The sequence below is a fragment of the Diabrotica virgifera genome, chromosome 5 (genome assembly GCF_917563875.1).
Source record: "Diabrotica virgifera virgifera chromosome 5, PGI_DIABVI_V3a".
In the NCBI taxonomy this organism is placed as follows: Eukaryota; Metazoa; Arthropoda; class Insecta; order Coleoptera; family Chrysomelidae; genus Diabrotica; species Diabrotica virgifera.
This window is the reverse complement of record NC_065447.1, coordinates 36,539,505-36,558,010: the sequence shown is the minus strand read 5'-3', so window position 1 is coordinate 36,558,010 and position 18,506 is coordinate 36,539,505. Positions and strand designations below refer to the sequence as shown.

General features: G+C 33.1%; 1 protein-coding gene across 2 annotated transcripts in view; it reads left to right on the top strand.

The window, feature by feature from the left end:
• Window positions 1–18,506, top strand: part of LOC126885685 (protein PALS1) — a 667,108-nt gene that overhangs the window by 48,465 nt on the left and 600,137 nt on the right. For both annotated transcript variants that reach the window (XM_050652389.1, XM_050652391.1), the window contains exon 4: window positions 13,949–14,006. In XM_050652389.1, coding sequence (XP_050508346.1) covers window positions 13,949–14,006 — 58 coding nt within the window. The remainder of the gene's footprint in view (window positions 1–13,948; window positions 14,007–18,506) is intronic.

Below are 18,506 nucleotides of genomic sequence, written 5' to 3'. Positions count from 1 at the left end.
ACTATTTATTTATTGCTCTAAAACCAGTTGAGATATGCAAATAAAATTTGGTAGGTTTTAAGAGATAGTTATTACCGATTTATTGACAAAAAATTAAGAATTTTATATTCACCATTAGCGTGCATACGGGTAATATGATCGGTCATTACCCGTATGCACGCTAAGGGTGAATATAAAATTCTTAATTTTATGTCAAAAAATCGGTAATAACTATCTCTTAAAACGTACCAAATTTCCTTTGCATATCTCAACTGGTTTTAGAGCAGTAAATAAATCGTCAGTTTGTAAGAAAAAATTCAACATCCCGTATCTCTGAAACGAAACATTTGCAAACATACGTTTATAAAGCAAACTGTCATTATTTTTTCATGCAGAATTACCCCTTAAAGTTTGTCCCGCTTATTTAGAAACACCGTGTATTGATGAAGAACATGTCTAGTTGTTAAAGTACCTAACTTTTTTATTATATAACATAAACGAATAAATCAAAAAACAGAATGTTAAGAAAACCCGAGGCTATAGTTGGGTTTTAATTTCAGTATTTTATAAATCCTAGAATATTCCACAGTATGATGCGAACTTAAAAAAAAAACACAGTTTAATTCGTACACCCGATGTACAATAAAAATTTACCTGTTTAGCTACAATATTATTACATCGATATTGTTAAAGAATCAGGCTATATCGTAATAAAAAAATCACTTACATCGGCCAAGAGGTTTAGAAAATACGAGACATCAAAAATGACCAAATTTTTAAGTGGGCCGATTTCTATGCACGTAAGTTTATTTTTTCTAAAACCCTTTTTTTCAATATAGTCTCCTTTTAGCTCATTATAAAGACTTTTTCAATTTTTTATAACACATTTTTCAATTTATTTATGCCGTCCAAATAATACGATTATGGAACTTCTGCAAAATGGTCGTTTGTTTCGTCAATTATCTCTTCCTTCGGGCTGAATTTTTTATTTACGACTCATCTTTTCAGATCTGAGAACATATAATATTCGAAGGGGGTCAAATCAGGAGATTAAGCGGGATAAGCAAGCAAGACGAAGCTTGAATTTTTGCCAGTCTCATAACGCTCTTGTGAGATAGTACCTTGTCTTGTTTGTCTAGTGAATCCAGGTTTCATCGACGATTACAATCGATGCAGAAGTCCAACACGTGCTCTCTCAATTGAATTAATGCATCCCATACATCTCGGTAGGCAGGTTGCTCATGAACACTGTCTTTTGTTACCAGATAGAATAGGTAACTTGATGCCTCTTGGAGTTTCAATGCTTTACCAGGAGCTGGCAATTGGCATTGAAGTTCTGCAACTCGACCAAACTTCCTTCGAAAGGCGGATGCCAACCCTCGTGCGTCTTTGATACTGGCCGGGATGGTATGGGCCAGTGAATAGTCATCGGGAAGTGGTAACACCATGTCTCGCTTTACCGGTACCTCCATGGGCCCCCATGAACTCCTCAAACGTGAGGTCAGGTATTTCTCGAACTTGATTTACTTCCACTTCTTCATCTGCGTCGTGGTCTCCCTCGTACGGCGCCAACCGGTTGTGGTGGACTATCATCGGCTTTCCCCTAAGAATCTTGCTTATTCGGTAGATAACGTCATTAATCTTCTTGACAATGAGGTACGGGCCTGCCCAGAACTGCTGCAATTTGGGAGAACAACCTGTTCGCTTCTTTGGATTATAAAGCCAGACTTTGTCGTTCTCCTTGAAACATCTCGACTTGGGTATCGTATCGTTTATTTATTCGGTCGCTAAAGTGGCAAGGAAAATAAATATGCCACAACCGAAAATATATTAAAAAAGAAAGATATACCTAAGCCTTAAGTTCAAAAAAACCTAGAAACTATAGCAAACTCAGTATGAGATGAAGATATTGAAAAAAGAGGAATACTTTAAAACCGAAAATCCAAGAAGACATTGCGCTTACGATAAATGACGTTTTTGGAACTGTAAATTTATCTTCTTTTGGTAGTTACGGTCCGCTAACTTTTCAATCAGCCCTGGAATTAACAATAATATTTTATTACATTGCAGTTATATTTTTCGCAAAATGTATGAGTTTTGTTTTCTTTTAATTAAAATGATTGTTTATTTTGATTAGAATTTCATTTCAGTATTTATGTTATATGTATATTATTCCGGTTAATTTTTGCAAATGTCTCTCTTCGACGCTGTGAAAATAATTTATAGGTACATTGTAAAATACGAACATGTAATAGTCTAGGCAGGTGGAATCTGTCGAAAAGTAGACCATCACATGGACATTTTCCATAGGAGTGTACTTTTTTGCTGGAATCACTCAAGATGTATCTTGATGGTACCTTGTATCAATAATCGTGATCAGATATCTTTTCAATATGATGCAAGTCTTCGAAATGCCGCCCCTTAAATATTATTGAAACTTAACTTTTATTTTTACTAATAATGAAACTAACAAAATGAACGAAACCTTTTATTTTAAAAACAAAATATACTTTAAATTAAATGAAATTTTTATTAGCATTACATAACGTCTACAAAAATTATAATTTTACCCTTCTGACTTTAATTTTGGCAAACTCGTCAATCAGATTGGTGTAGTCTAAAGTAGCAGCTAGTGGGAACTCTACTGAAATGAGTGCTAAATTTTTTAGCTTTGTTTGCCTTATGTAGCTTCGTAAGTAGTTTTTAATAATTTTTAATTTTGAAAAACTACTTTCCCCACTAGCTACCGTGACAGAGAGCGTTAATAAAATTCGCATTGATACAACTACATTTGGCTATAAATATAAAGAAATAGGGTTATTTTGGCTAAATACACTCACCGGCACAAAATTTCGCCACTAAAAATTTTTGATTAAGTTTCACAACTTATAACTTTATTATTTGTTCTCCGATTTTCAAGATTCTTACATCAGTTTGTAGATACCTACATGTATTGATATCGTTTGTTGTTATTACGGTAACAAAAAAATTTGCTTAGATGGCATTATATGGGGCTGAATGGAAGCGTTATATTTTCTCCTAAATTTAAAAAATTCTGTGGAAAAATTGAAGAGCTTGAAAAATTATCCAAATATCTCTTTTCTTGTAAGAGCTGCGCAATTTTTTGTAAATAAAAGCACTGATTGACTCATAAATATACATATCTTAAATAGAGAAATAAGTCGATCGGATAGCTCAGTGCGACTAGCGGCTGACCCACACTTCACTTCGCCTTGAGGTATGTGAGTTCAAGCCCAGCCCAGGCCATCGGAAAAACAAAAAGGCTAACGCGCCAGTATAAAATTCTGAATATGAATCTGGCGCTTAGACTGGAATATGCGGGCATCTGATCGACCTATGAGGGAGCAGTACGGCAAGGGATAAGGGCTTGCGGCTCGGTGATACTCCCCATAGATCCCTACCGAAGGGTGTTGACGCCTAAAAAACGGTGTAATACAAATAGAGAAATATCTATATCCGATTCTTTTTCTTTTTCACTTTTTCTATTGAAAGTATTGAATGAAGATGCATACAATATTTTTATAGTGTCTTATCATCTATTTCCCTCAATTTAAAATTAATCAAATTATTATGTCATATTATAAAATTTTTAAATTTTTAGAGTTTCTAGAAGCGAAAATCGATCAATCAAAGCATTAATAACAATGTTTAAAATGTAGATGAATATTATTTTAAATTGATCTTCCTTGTTAAGAGCTCATCCACAGACTTTTCTTAATCAAATCGACGCTTTTGCTTTTTTCTCCTGCAGTGAGAGCACGCAAAAATACCGATATAATATCATTCTGAATGACCAACTCGAAACAAACAACTCCCCACTATTTATCTATATCTATTTTAGTGACGTCACGTTGCCTAGCAAGCGTCGATTCTCGCATTGTGAAATTCGTTTTGTGACGTCAGCAAAATAGAATTCTATTTTCCGTGCTCCCACTGCAGGCTCGAATTCCATTTTCAGCTGGAAATTCGGAACTTATATTAAGATTTTCTGCAATTTGATTTGCAGTAATTTTCATTTGGTCATAGCTAGATTGTCTGTAAATTTTCATTTTTTCGCTTAGACATTGTTGTTAAAACATAAATCCTTAAATCGTACCTATGCCTCAATGTCGGAATAACAAAGAATTTATGGAAAAAATAAGCGTTGTATAAAATATTTAAACTTTCGGTTAACACTTGGTCCTACATATTTTTTTAATTATTGAATGGTTCAAATGTATTTTGATTTTACTGATTATGCCGCCCCTCTTGTGATGCCGCCTGATGCGACTGCCTCACCGCATCATAGCACGACACGGCCCTGATCGTGATATGCGCTAGTTGCAAACCTTGTGCTTCATTTTTTATTTAACAAAATCTGAAAAAATCGATATTTTTTACTTTTTTCGCTCATATTCTCCCCGCAGGTGCAGTTTTGAGAAGTGGTCAATCCTATAGTGGAAGTCTCATTCTTCAGATGGCAGTGTACGGATATAGGATAACAGTGTTGACAATTCTACTGCCATTGTACATTTTGCTACTTTTTTAAAATAAGCAGGGCCAAACTAAAAAAAAAGTTCACAAAAGTGTAGTATTTCTCTATTTTACATTCATAAATATTTCCCAAATTATAATTATTTTATAGGAGCCGGCCTATAATCTACAATTAAAAACTAGGACAACATTGTAGTTATTTCTGCCACATAGAAAGCACAGGCGTATCTTTGTAACGCTGCCATCTGAATGTGAACTTCAGTATAGTTTATTTGTATTGATTTACTGCATTTTTACAAAACGAAGTACATAATAAGCAATTTGTGGATTCGACCGTTACTTGATGGAAGTTCATTTTATCTACACTGAAAACGTTTGTTTTCTATACTTCCACAAAATTTATTACAACTATGTGATTACAGCTGTTTCGGCAGAGTGCCTTTCTCAGGTGATTTAGATTACTATGGGTTTGCCTGTTTAAAGTCTTTAACTGAAGAGGTTGAGGAGCGGGGAGCTCTTTGTCTCGAGTTGTTCATTCAGAATTATATCCGTATCCTTTAATTTATTAATTTCCATAGATTCTAATAAAGATAGCTTAAGGCCTTTATTTTGAATATGCAGATTTTTAAACTGTTCATTAAAAGAATGATTGTGATCTAGAAGGTGAAGTGCGTATGTAGAAGTGTCTGTTTTTCTATTGTTGAAAGCCCTTTTGCCAGGTTCTGCCAGTTTGACCGATGTAAGTTTTCGGACAGTCGCCACAAGTTAGTTTGTAAACACCACTCTGTAGTTGTTTTCTCTTTCGGCTCTTATTGTTAACGATATTGTTACAACAGAGTGGTGTTAACAATAAGAGCCGAAAGAGAAAACAACTACAGAGTGGTGTTTACAAACTAACTTGTGGTGACTGTCCGAAAACTTACATCGGTCAAACTGGCAGAACCTTTGACAAACGGATAGCAGAACACAAAAGTGCTTTCAACAATAGAAAAACAGGCACTTCTACATACGCACTTCACCTTCTAGATCATAATCATTCTTTTAATGAACAGTTTCAAATTCTGCATATTCAAAATAAAGGCCTTAAGCTATCTTTATTAGAAACTATGGAAATTAATAAATGAAAATACAGATTGAAAAATACAGATATCATTCTGAATGACCAACTCGAAACAAACAACTCCCCACTCCTCAACCTCTTCAGTTAAAGACTTTAAAAAGGCAAACCCATAGTAATATAATTAATTCACTTGAGAAAGGCACCCTGCTGAAACAGCAGTAGTCACGTAGTTGTAATTAAATTTTGTGGAAGTGTAGAAAACAAACGTTTTCAGTGTTTTATTATTAGAAGTAATAAGTATAGTAAAGCCGGATTTATGTTAGGACGGGGACGTGCACGACACGGCTGTCTTACGACGCACGTTAAAGAATCGTCTGATATGAAAAGCATTGGCTAATAAGTCTATTAAGGTGAGTTAAGTCAGAGACATGTTAACAATAGACCAGGCTAGTTATATGCCACTCAATGCATCGGAGTGTAATACCAATATTAAGTACGGTGGTCTAGCTATCTTTGTCTGTCGTGCGAGTGTGAGCGTATCTACCAAGAGTTGGGAGTTATGGAACGACACAAACACAGAGGCGGCGGCCATCATATGCTAGAGAGAGAAAGCTAAGCGCCGGTAGAGAGAGATAGATAGATAGATAAACCACCGACCCGAACTGCTCCGAGTTACACTATTTTTCGGAACTGGCCGAATCTACTTGTTATTATATTTATGAGTTAGGTACCATCCAGTGACGGTTCTCTGTAGGTCTTCTGGCTACGGATGGAGGTTGTTGACAAAACACCGGTTTTCCGTTATACCGGTTTTTCTTACTTACGGTTTAACCTAGCGGTTATAACCGGTCAAAAAAACCGGTTATTGCAAAAACCGTGTTCGGTTTTTATATTCACCAGCCAATACGCATTACGCTACAATGTTCCATCTGCATTTCACTTTATTTTGCGATACTCCGTTCGAATTGATACTAGTATTATCGATATCGACACTATTGAAAGAATATATCGATACCAAGATAATCAATCGATATATAAATTATTCAGGATGGATTGTAGCAGGTCTCATAATGTGTCCGAAATATTGCAGTTTTAGAGATTTTATAGTCGTCTCGGTTATTTTTCACTTTTTTAAGGACCTACTCTTCCGTGAACGAGTCAGTAAACGAGGTCTTTAATATTTTCCAATATGGGAACATATTAAACGTTTCCAATGTTCTGCACATATCTTCGTTTAACATTCACGATTCAGCATCGTAAAAAGACAGAAAAACGTAGCATTGCCCCATTCTTACTTTTATACCAAAAGAGAGGTTGTGTGTTTTTTTTTACCTTTTTCTTGCTAATGGTCATGAGTTTTGTGCTCTATTTTTAAAGTAATCCACTCCTCAATTTTGGCACATTGATGAAAAGACAGTCAATCTATATTAGTCAAATCCATCTTTATCGTCTAGCCAATATTAGGTTTAAAGAATATGTACTAGCTATCTAGATTATAGATGCTTTTGTATCCACTTATAAACGTTGCTCTGTAAATATATGAGGGTGGAGTAATATATGTGGACTTGTGGACCCTATAATATCTATATACAAATCTCCCAATGTTTTCTCTGAAATAATTATGTTTTCCAGAGGTAACCTATCCGGTTTTCACCGGTTATTAGGTACTTTTAACAGGAACAACCGGTTATAACCGGAACACAAAAACAAACGAAAAAATCGATTATTGCTGAGTAAAAAACCGGTTTTTGGTTATAACCGGTAGGTTTTTCCCATCCCTAATTCTGGCCATACTCTTGTCAGTCTTCTTTCAGCGAGTGGTTGTGTGAATAAATTATTTATCAATTCGTTGTTGTGGTCAGTGGTGCCATTTTTATATTTTATTGAACGATTCTTTATTATGTCCTTGATTAGTGGGATGTCCAGATCATTGTGAAGTGTCTGATTAGATACGTACCATCCGTTTACTTATCATACGGACTATTTTGGATTGGAATGTTTGGAGTAACATCTTCTCGTATTTGAAGGTTAATTCAGCCCCATAGTTCTATTCCGTATGTCCAAACTGGTATTAGTATTGCTCTGTACAGACGCAGTTTATTTTCAAGAGATAACTGAGGCCTTTTGTTAAGTAGCCAGTTTATATTTTTCAGTTTATATTTAAGATATATTTATTTCCGTTTAGTTTTAATGTGCGTTTTTCATATCAGTTTATCAGCGTTTCATCCAGACGCAATCCCAAGTATTTGAAAGCTGGTTTTATGGGAATCGGGTTATTATTAATAGAAGAAAAATAACAGTTGAATAGCTAAAAGGTCAAAATTTAATGTTTATTATTTGAAAAATAGCAATACATTAAGAAAAAGTGCAGATAATGGAGTTTTTTCTTCAAAATTTTTGACCCCTTAAACAAAACTTACAGCCTTCATATTCCGCCTTACTTACGAGGTTTTGGGGGTTACCCCCCCCCCCACAGGGCATATGAAAATATATTAAGAATATTAAGAAAATGTAACTTGTCTTCCACAAACAGTATAAAAAAAAATTCGGTGCCAAGGCCAACCCCCCCCCCCCCCCAGAGAAATATTCTGGGTGCGCCACTACCGTGTAGAAAAACATAAAACGACTGAAAAGTGTGTTAAAATTCGTTATAATCGGTTTAATAGTTTTTATATTATAATAATTTTGCAAAACAGGGTCGGGTCCACAAAAAATGCAAATTTTCAAAATTATGTTGTACCCAAAAAATACTTTATGTAAGTAGATGAAATTAATTTTTTACAGACAAAGAATGGCTCAAGATTTCAAACGCACTTTGAAAAATTGAAATAGGTTCAGTAAAAAAACCTCGAGAATTTGTTAAAGTTATGTAGTTGGGGTAGCTCCTCCGCGCGCCGAGCAAAGTTATATGTGCAGAGGGGCTACTCACACCACCATTTAAATTTTTCAAAGTGCGTTTGAAATCGTGAGTCTTTCTTTACATTTAAATATTTCGACTATTTAGTTTTCTACATAATTTTGCAAATTTTCAATTTTTTCTGAGTACCCTAGATTGCAAAATTATTATGCAAACTTTATTAAACATATTCTAACGAAATTAGTTTTTGCTAGAGATTTGCTAAAGGCTCGAAAAAATTTTCTATTTTTTGAAAAACTCCATTTTTTCCACTGTTTTCCCAATTATTGCTATTTTTCAAACAAAAAACATTAAGGGCCGGTTGTTCGAACGCTAATCAACAATGATCACTATCAAATATTTAATTACTGTCACAACTGTCAATGTCTACTTTGTTTGGGTTGCTGAAAACATAATTGATTACAATTATGAAATTACTTAATCAATCATGTTAATAATTGTTATGTTAATTGATTAACTAATCTCATAATTATAAACAATTATGTTTTCAGCAACCCAATAAAAGTTGACATTGACAGTTTTGGTGACAGTAATTAAATATTTGATAGTGATCATTGTTGATTAGCGTTCGAACAACCGGCCCTAATGTTCAATTTCTAGCTATTCAAATATTATGTACGACTTTTTTCATATTCTCAGATTATGTTAAAAATAAAAAATTAAGCACAAGGTTTGTGATTGGCGCATAAAGGTGATTATTGAAACAAGGTACATCCTGAAGTGATTTCAGCAAAAAATAGACTTCTATGGAAAATACCCAATTGAAAATAGATCCTGGACTATAATAACATTTTAGTACAATGTTAATTCTAATTCAAAATGTAAACGCAATCCCTCCATTCCAGTGTCTAATTAACTTTCATTTGTTTTAGTTAACTTTGGTGAAATTTTAATGTAGAAAATGCAGTTTTTAATACGTTTTTGTTTTAATGGATGATTTTAACATTTTTGTTGTAGATATTGTTTGACTATGAATACGAATTACCTTTTTATATCAATATCAAAAAATGAAAATTAATTATCATAAAATGACTTATTTTGGCAATGATGTTGTTCTAAAACTATTACCCCAATTTACAATAAAATACAGAAAAATAAAATCCTTAATAGGATAGGCGAAAACTTTTGGTCCAATGCTATTTAAATACATTCATTTTTTTTCGATTCCTGAGAAATAAGTATTTTTGAAAAATTTAAACGCTGAATGAAAGATTACATTATTACCGAATGGCGAAATTACCTGAAAACTTCTGTAATGTTTATTTTAATAAGTTACAGGGTGAAAAATAAGGGAAAATTTAGTGTAATTTTTATTTCAAATATTTCATTCAAAAGAATCTTTTTGTTTATTTTGAGAAACTTTCGGCCCTGCGTAATAATGTAATCTTTCATTCTGCGTTTAAATTTTTTAAAAACATTTATCAGTTTTTTCAGTATTCGAAAAAAAAATGAATGCATTTAAATAGCATTGGACCAAGATTTTGCACCTACCCCATAAAGAACTGATAGAAAAGAACAATTTCAGCCTATAACCAAGTTAGAGGTCCAAATGAATAAAATAGTACTACTCTATCAACGGTATCCAAAATATCTCGGGGGAATCTTGACAGAACTCTATAATTCAAAAAACATTTCGAAACCATAGCTCAAAAAATCCTTACCGGAAATAACCTTATTCAGAGACTGTGTTCAATACAATCTGACCTCATCTCTGGTCAATACAATCAAAATTAGAAAGACATCATATCTAGGACACATAATGCGCCATAGGGAATTTTAGCAGCTTCAGGTAATATTAGAATGCAAAATCGAAGGTAAAATGGGTATAGGAAGAAAGAAAAAATCCTGGCTCCGAAACATCAGAGGTTGGACCCACACAACAGGGAATGACTTAATTCATCAAGCCCAGAACAGAGAGAAATTTTCCATATTGATCGCCAACCTCAAGAGAGAAGGCACTTAGGAGGAGGAGGAGAGACTGTGTATCACCAGCTGGGGAGCATCAGCAGATATATTTCTGTATGAACAAACAGAGCAGATGGATAAACAGCGTACATATAAAGAAAGTAGACACTGCATCATAGTGAATTCATCAGAACTACTCTATCTTATTGGCCCCTAACACTCAGCTACATATCCCTAATTATCTTCCCCATTGGGTTACAAGTATGAGGCGTATAGAAGCCTTTGAGATGTGGGTTTCTCGAAAGATGCTGAAGATCTCTTGGACAGAGCATGTGACCAACAACGAGGTGCTGAGAAAAATGGGGACTGAGAGAGGAACTCTTATATATATGTATCGATTTTAGAACGTCTTTCGACGTTGTTCGATGCCTAACTTCCACGTCCTTCTATCATCCCATTGGCCATCTCTAAGATCCCTTGTACTCATTGCTTTGGTTACCCCTTCTTTCCATGTCTTTTTGGGTCTTCCTCGTTTTTTGCGGTTTGGTGGTACCAACTGCATAATCTTTTTGGGCAATCTTGTGTCTTCCATTCTTTGAACATGACCATACCAAATCAACTGTTTCCTCTCAGTGTCTGTTGTTAAGTAAGTAAGAGAAGAACTCCTAATTATCGTAAAAACGAGAAAAACGAGTTATCTAGGACAAATTTACAGAGGAAAAAGATACAACTTTTTACGACTCATAATGGAAGGGAAAGTGGAAGGAAGAAGAGGTCCAGGAAGAAGAAAATGCTCATGGCTGAAGAAAGTAAGAGACTGGACAGATATGAACAGATATTAAGATTCGATATTAAGGACCGCTCAAGATAGAGAGCAATTTGCTGTAGTTATAGCCAACCTTCAGTAATGGAGAAGGCACCTTAAGAAGAAGACATATTATTGTACAACTGAAATGTTTATACAGTGTGGGCCAAAGAAAAGAATCCACCTCGATATTTGGCATTAGGTATTAGATTTTAAGGAAATGCCAAAACAGGTCGATTTTTTATCTACGGAGGACACATTTTTACGGTACATACATCTGTTATTTGTCAACCCCCTCCCTTCCACTTCCCCCACACCTTATTTTTAAATAGGGAATAGGGGTCGTGTGCTAGCTCATTTGAAAGGTTATTTAATTCTCTATTCAGTAATATAAACATTAACATAATTATTTATACAAGGTGTCCAAGAAATTTTTTTTAAATAAATAAATTGACACAAAAAGAAGAATGTATGTAATATATTTAATTCAAAATACATTCTACTGCTGTTACAAAACAGCATGTAATTTATGTATGTAATTTATGTTATGTATGTAATTTATTTAATTCAAAATACATTCTGCTGCTGTTACAGAACAGGAAACAGTGTGTTTTGATAAATAAACATTGCTTTTCGCTTGATTTCAGTGTTCAAGCTGCCACCCATCTGTCTCTTGGTAGGTTGAATATTGAACTTAAGCAACAAATAATGTTTATTTATCGAATAAACATTTTTTTCTGTTTTCTGTCAGCAGTAGTTTGTATTTTGAGTTAAATAAAGTACATATATTCTTCTTTTGTGTCAATTAATTTAATACAAAATAATTTTTCTTGGTATAAATAGTGATGTCAATATTAATATTACTGAATAGAGAATTGAATAACCTTTCAAATGAGCTAGCACACGGCCCCTATTCCCCATTTAAAAATAAGGGGTGGGGAAAGTGGAAGGGAGAGGGTTGAGAAATGACAGATGTATGTACCGTAAAAATGTGTCCTTCTTAGATCAAAAATCGACCAGTTTCGGTATTTCCTTAAAATCTAATAACTACTGCCAAATATCGAGGTGGACTCTTTTCTTTGGCCCACACTGTATTGTATACATACAGGGTGTAACAAAAATACAGGTCATAAATTAAATCACATATTCTGGGACCAAAAATAGTTCGAATGAACCTATCTTACCTTGGTACAAATATGCACATAAAAGAAGTTACAGCCCTTTAAAGTTACAAAATGAAAATAGATTTTTTCGAATATATCGAAAACTATTGTAGATTTTTATTGAAAATGGACATGTTTCTTATGGCAGGAACATCTCAAAGAAACATTATAGTGAAATTTTTGCATCCCATAAAAATTTTATGGGGGGTTTGTTCCCTTAAACCCCCCAAACTTTTGTGTACAACCCAATTAAATTATTATTGTGGTACCATTAGTTAAATTCAATATTATTAAAACTTTTTTGCCTCTTAGTATTTTTTCGATAAGACAGTTTTTATCGAGTTGAGGCTTATTTTTCAATATGTTTACATAAAAATTTTATGGGGTTTTGTTTTTTTAAACCCCCCAAATGTTTGTGTACGTTCCAATTAAAATATTACCGCGGCACCATTAGTTAAACACAGTGTTTTTAAAACTTTTTGCCTCTTTGTATTTTTTCGAAAAGGCACCTTTTATCGAGATGTGGCTTCTTTTTTAATATGGTTCAAAATATCCCTAAAATGTAAATCATAAATAAATTTTCATATTATTACAGTATTTCTCATGATCATCTTTCAGTGCGTCACAGTTTTTCGATTTCTTTCTAACGCATTAAATTGTATGTGACACGTCGGTGATTACATTTCGTCGGTGACATTTTTATAACATTTCTTCTAGTTATTCTAGTTGTCGATAGATGGCGCCATAATAAAAAAATAATTTTTTTTAATTAGATAATAATATTACAAATATAATCTGTATAATTTTATAAGACTATACAAATCAAAGAAAATACCATTTTAAAAATGCAAGAAACACATTTGATTTGTTTTTATTCCAAATTGAAAATAAAATGTGACAACTGCCAGATTTAACTAAAATGTCATGTTAGAATAAATGCCATAAATGTGTATTATCACGGACTTACCCTTTTTCCTATCATTTGTGACGCACTGAAAAATGATCATGAAAAGGACAATACCAAGTCTCCATAATCGTACTTAAACCATATACAAATATGTGGTGGATTTGACAAATATTGGAAATATCTCGATAAAAACTGACTTTTAGAAAAAGTACTAAGAGGCAAAAAAGTCTTAAAAACACTGTGTTTAACTAATGGTACTACAATAATAATTTAATTGGAACGTACACAAAAGTTTGGGGGGGTTTAAAGGAACAAAACCCCCATAAAATTTTTATGGGGTGTCCAAATTTCACTATAATTTTTTTTAAGATGCTACTGCCATAAGAATGCCACATGTCCATTTTCAATAAAAAATCACCAAATAGTTTTCGATATATTGGAAAAAATCAATTTCATTTTGTAACTTCAAAGGGCTGTAACTTTTTTTATTTGCACATTTGTACTAAGGTAAGTTAGGCTCAATCGAATTATTTTTGGTCCCAGAATATGTGATTAAATTTATGACCTCTATTTTTGTTACACCCTGTATATATCTTAAGGTATACATATGTGTCGCCTACCCGCTTAATGATGTCACGAGCCGCCACTGTTTTATATGTTACAAATAAGTATGATCTCGCTGTTGTAAAGTTGTCTAATATCTTTTATATCTTTTCAGTGTATAAGATCTCGAACAATATGTCTGCGTGTAAAGAGAAGAAGTGGCGCTCGTTTAGGTAAGTGCCTTATTTGAATGTGAATAATTGTAATTATTATATAAAGTGTATGTTATGTAATAAATTAATAATAGATAAAAAAATAACATTTGTGTGTAGATTATTCCAACGGCGTAACCAGGATGATCCTAAAAGGGGTTACAACTACTGGATGGTCTCTGGGGGGTATGGAAAGTGTTAAGCGTATAGAGCTTAACATACATCCCAATTGGGGTGGTTTATAACCCCAAAACCCCCTGGTTACGCCACTAGAGTATTCCACTAGAAATAAAATAATTTATATTGCATTTTATACATATTTGACGCCCACTTTATTATCAGAAATGATTCCTAAAAAGGACATTTTGTTTACTTTAACAAATGGTTACATTCTTATACATACGTTACTATTCTATATTATAATTTGATTTTTGAGCTGTGTCTGGTAGACATGTTCCAAATGTTCATAACCATAACGCATATTTAGTTTCTTCTTAAGTTATTCAGAATCAACTGTTTCCTCTATGGCTCTGGTCTAAAGCACATCCAAGGTATCTCCCCGAAGAGCAACAGTCAGGTTTACAGCCTTTTCTTTCTCTGACCATCCATTCGCTCTTGCAGCTGATTCGAACTATATCATGTAGTTGTTTTTTTTATGACGATTTTCCGTCGAAAGTTGGGACTTTAACACCTCCAGAAGAGGGATATAACCACCACTTCCTTCAAATGTCGGTCATGGCTCCAACTTACCTTTCATCTTGTCGTTATTGTCTTTACTGTAATTGATCGAATTCCTCTGTTTCCTGTCCCTGTTTCTATCTTATTTTAATTCACTTCTATTTTAAAGGCGAACAACGCTAAAGTTCAATGAGGGGCGTAGCAAGGGCTATTGTGACAATATATTTCTTTTTTCCACCGAAACTTGCGTAGAGTGTCATACCAATGTATTTAGCTGTGTTATGTTATCTACTAACTAAAGATGGTAAAGCTGTAGGGCCTGACCAGTTTTATGTAGAATTCCTAAAACTTATGGATGAACAAGGAATAAAATGGATAACAACTGTATTCAAGAAAATATACGTAACTGGAAAAATACCCCAAACCTGGTTAAAGTTGACCTTCGTAACTTTACCCAAAAAAGTAAATGCCAAAACATGTGAAGACTACAGAACAATTAGCCTAATGAGCCACTTACTCAAAACGTTTCTGAAAGTGATACACGGCAGAATATATAAAAAATGCGAAGAACAGGTATCATGGACGCAGTTTGGATTCCGCGATGCCTTAGGCACCCCAGAGGCTCTATTCGCTGTCCAAGTGCTTATGTAAAGATGCAGGGATGTTGAATGTGACGTGTATATTTGTTTTATCGACTACAAAAGGCGTTTGATAGAGTAAAACATGATAAACTCATAAACATCTTGAAAGAAGCGGGAGTAGATGATAGAGACTTGAGAATCATATATAATTTGTATTACAACCAAACTGCCAATATTAAAGTGGATGAGAATGACCAATAGACAGAGGCAGTCTCCATAGATAGAGGAATGAGGCAAGGATGCATCCTGTCCCCGGTGCTGTTTAATATACACTCTGAATGTATCTTCAAGCAAGCGCTGGGAGAACTACAGGAAGGCGTATTAGTCAATGGAGTGCGTCTGAACAACATTAGATATGCCGACGACGCTGTAGTTTTTGCAGACAGTCTAGATGGTTTGCAAAGAATAATGTCGCGCATATCAGATATAAGTAGAGAATACGGACTTGATCTCAATACGAAAAAAAACAAAGTACATGGTAGTCAGTAAGCGCGAAATATTAAATACACAGCTTTTGGTTAACCAACAACTAATTGACAGGGTCGACAGCTACACATACCTTGGTACCAACATAAACAGCCAGTGGGACCACTCAAGTGAAATAAAACAACGCATAGAAAAAGCGAGATCAGCGTTCATAATGATGAAGTCTCGTTTCAGAAGCCACGATTTACCTCTTGCTACCAAAATCTCTATCATCAGATGCTATGTATTTTCTACGTTATTATACGGAGTAGAGTCCTGGACACTTTCTGAGGCTTCTTTAAGAAAACTCGAGGCATTCGAGATGTGGTGTTACAGGCGCATTTTGAGAATTTCGTGGGTGGATCGTGTAACTAATGTTGAGGTTCTACGTAGAATAGGCAAGGAATGCGAGATTATTAACACAATCAAATAGCGCAAACTAGAATATCTTGGCCATGTTATGAGGAATGAACATAGATATGCTTGTTGCAACTCATTCTTCAAGGCAAAGTATTTGGAAAGAGAGGACCAGGGAGAAGAAGAATATCTTGGCTTCGAAACCTGAGAAATGTGTTTTAATACATCGACAACCGGACTATTCAGAATAGCAGCAAGCAAAGTTAGGATAGCCATGCTGATCGCCAACATCCGGAACGGATAGGCACCTTAGAAGATGTTATCTACCTCGGAGTGGAAATCGAAAGTTAAAAATAAACGTGGTTTTAATTAGTTACTAATTAGTATAGTCGATAACAAAAAAGTAATTTCAGAATCATATGCTCTGTTAGTATTCTTTAGTTCTGTATTCTGTACCATTAATAAAGGCGTGTTCTTATGTAATCCTCTTATTTGTAAGAGTTATAATATGCGTTGATGTCGATTAGTTGAGTTTAATGCACAATTTCTTTATGTACGTGGCAACTTTGTTATAATAGGGGAGTGCAATTAGAACAAAAACATGCATTGTTTCGGAATAATTCAAACAAGCTTATATTTTTCTAAAACTTTTTTTGTTAGTTTATATATATTTATGTTAAAGTAAAAAGTTCTACTCGCAGATTTGGCCGCTAATTGTTTATTAATTGTTTAAACAATAACTATTGTTTTGTATAAATTATTTTAAAAATATCGTTGAATTCATCATTTTACTTTGATCAAATATGTTTCTATTTTGTTTTTGGTTATGCTGAATCCGAATATGGCATTACAATTTGAAAATTCTTATACAGAAGCTCTTATACAGTATGTTTGCGTAGCTAGAAACCACATGAAAAACTTTTTTTTTTATAAATTTTACGAAAAAAATTTATTCTTCATAAAATACTGTGGATAGACAAAAATCTAAAACTCAACCACCAGATATCAAATTTTATCAATTTTATACGAGTTATGTCAAAAATATGAATTTCTTTAAAGAGTAAAGTACCTTTTTATTCCAGAATATCAAAAAATGCTATCATGAAAAGTTGTTTGAAATTAAAAACTATGTTTTAATATACAATTACATTATTCTAATCGAAAAAAAAAAATTTCAATTTTTTCTCAAATTACGGATACCCATTATCATTTTATTTCAATTATTGTAACTATTTTATTATCAATTTTACGAAAAAAAGTTATTCTTCATAAAATGCTCTACCTGGTTTAAAATATATGATACAACCATCAGATATCAAACTTTTTCAGTTTTATATGAGGTATGTAAAAAATTTGAATTGTTCTTAAGAGTCAAGTGCCTTTATTATTCAGACTATTTTAATTAGAAGGATGTGGTTAAACACTGAAACACATTTTTTAATTCCAAACAACTTTTCTTTATCACAATTTTCGATATTGTGAAATATGAAGGTACTTTTCTCTTGAGTGAAATTCATATTTTTTAACATACCTCGTATAAAATTAATATAATTTTATATTTGATGGTTGCATCTTAGAGATTATATACGATGCAGAGTAATTTATAAAGAATAAATTTTTTTCGTAAGACTGACAATAAAAAAGTTATCAATAGGTTTCAAGTTACGCAGACATACTGTATATGAGCTAAAACAAATTTTTTTGTTGAACATTTATTATAGTTGAAGCTTATTATTAAATGTATTTTAGATAATATATGATTTAGAAATGTATTTTAGATATAAGTTTTACAGAAAAAAGTTTTGATCACTTTGTAAACATTTTTTAGCTGGTAATTTTCGGTTTTTGTATTACATTTTTGTTATCTTTCTTAAATTTCTCAAACAGAAATAGTCTATTTCATTTCTAAAGTAAAATAATTCAGTTCATTTTAAATACTACATCCTGAGCTTTAAAAAAATATCTATAAAACTGTAATAGATCTATTGAAAATTGAGTAATACCGTCTTAAAGTGGTGTTAATTCTGTAAAACTATGAAGTTTTCAAAAATTACATTTTTGACGTCGTATCACCTGAATTAACTTTTTGAGACTTTTTTTGAATGAAACATCGTTTAGTAAGACGATTGAAAGGTAAGTTGTGCAAAATTGAGAGTTTAATAAGAAAAATTGTATTAGTTACACATTATTAAATCATTTTTAAACAAAATTCATGTTTCAAAGATTTCACTCGCAAAAAAATTGCGAGCCAAAATGCTTCATTTCCTCGACTATAAGTATTAATATATTTAAAGGATTTTTGTGCTTCATGGATAACAAAATCTAGAAAAATATTCAAAATATTTAGCAAATAATAAACATTTTAGTTGAATTATCATTC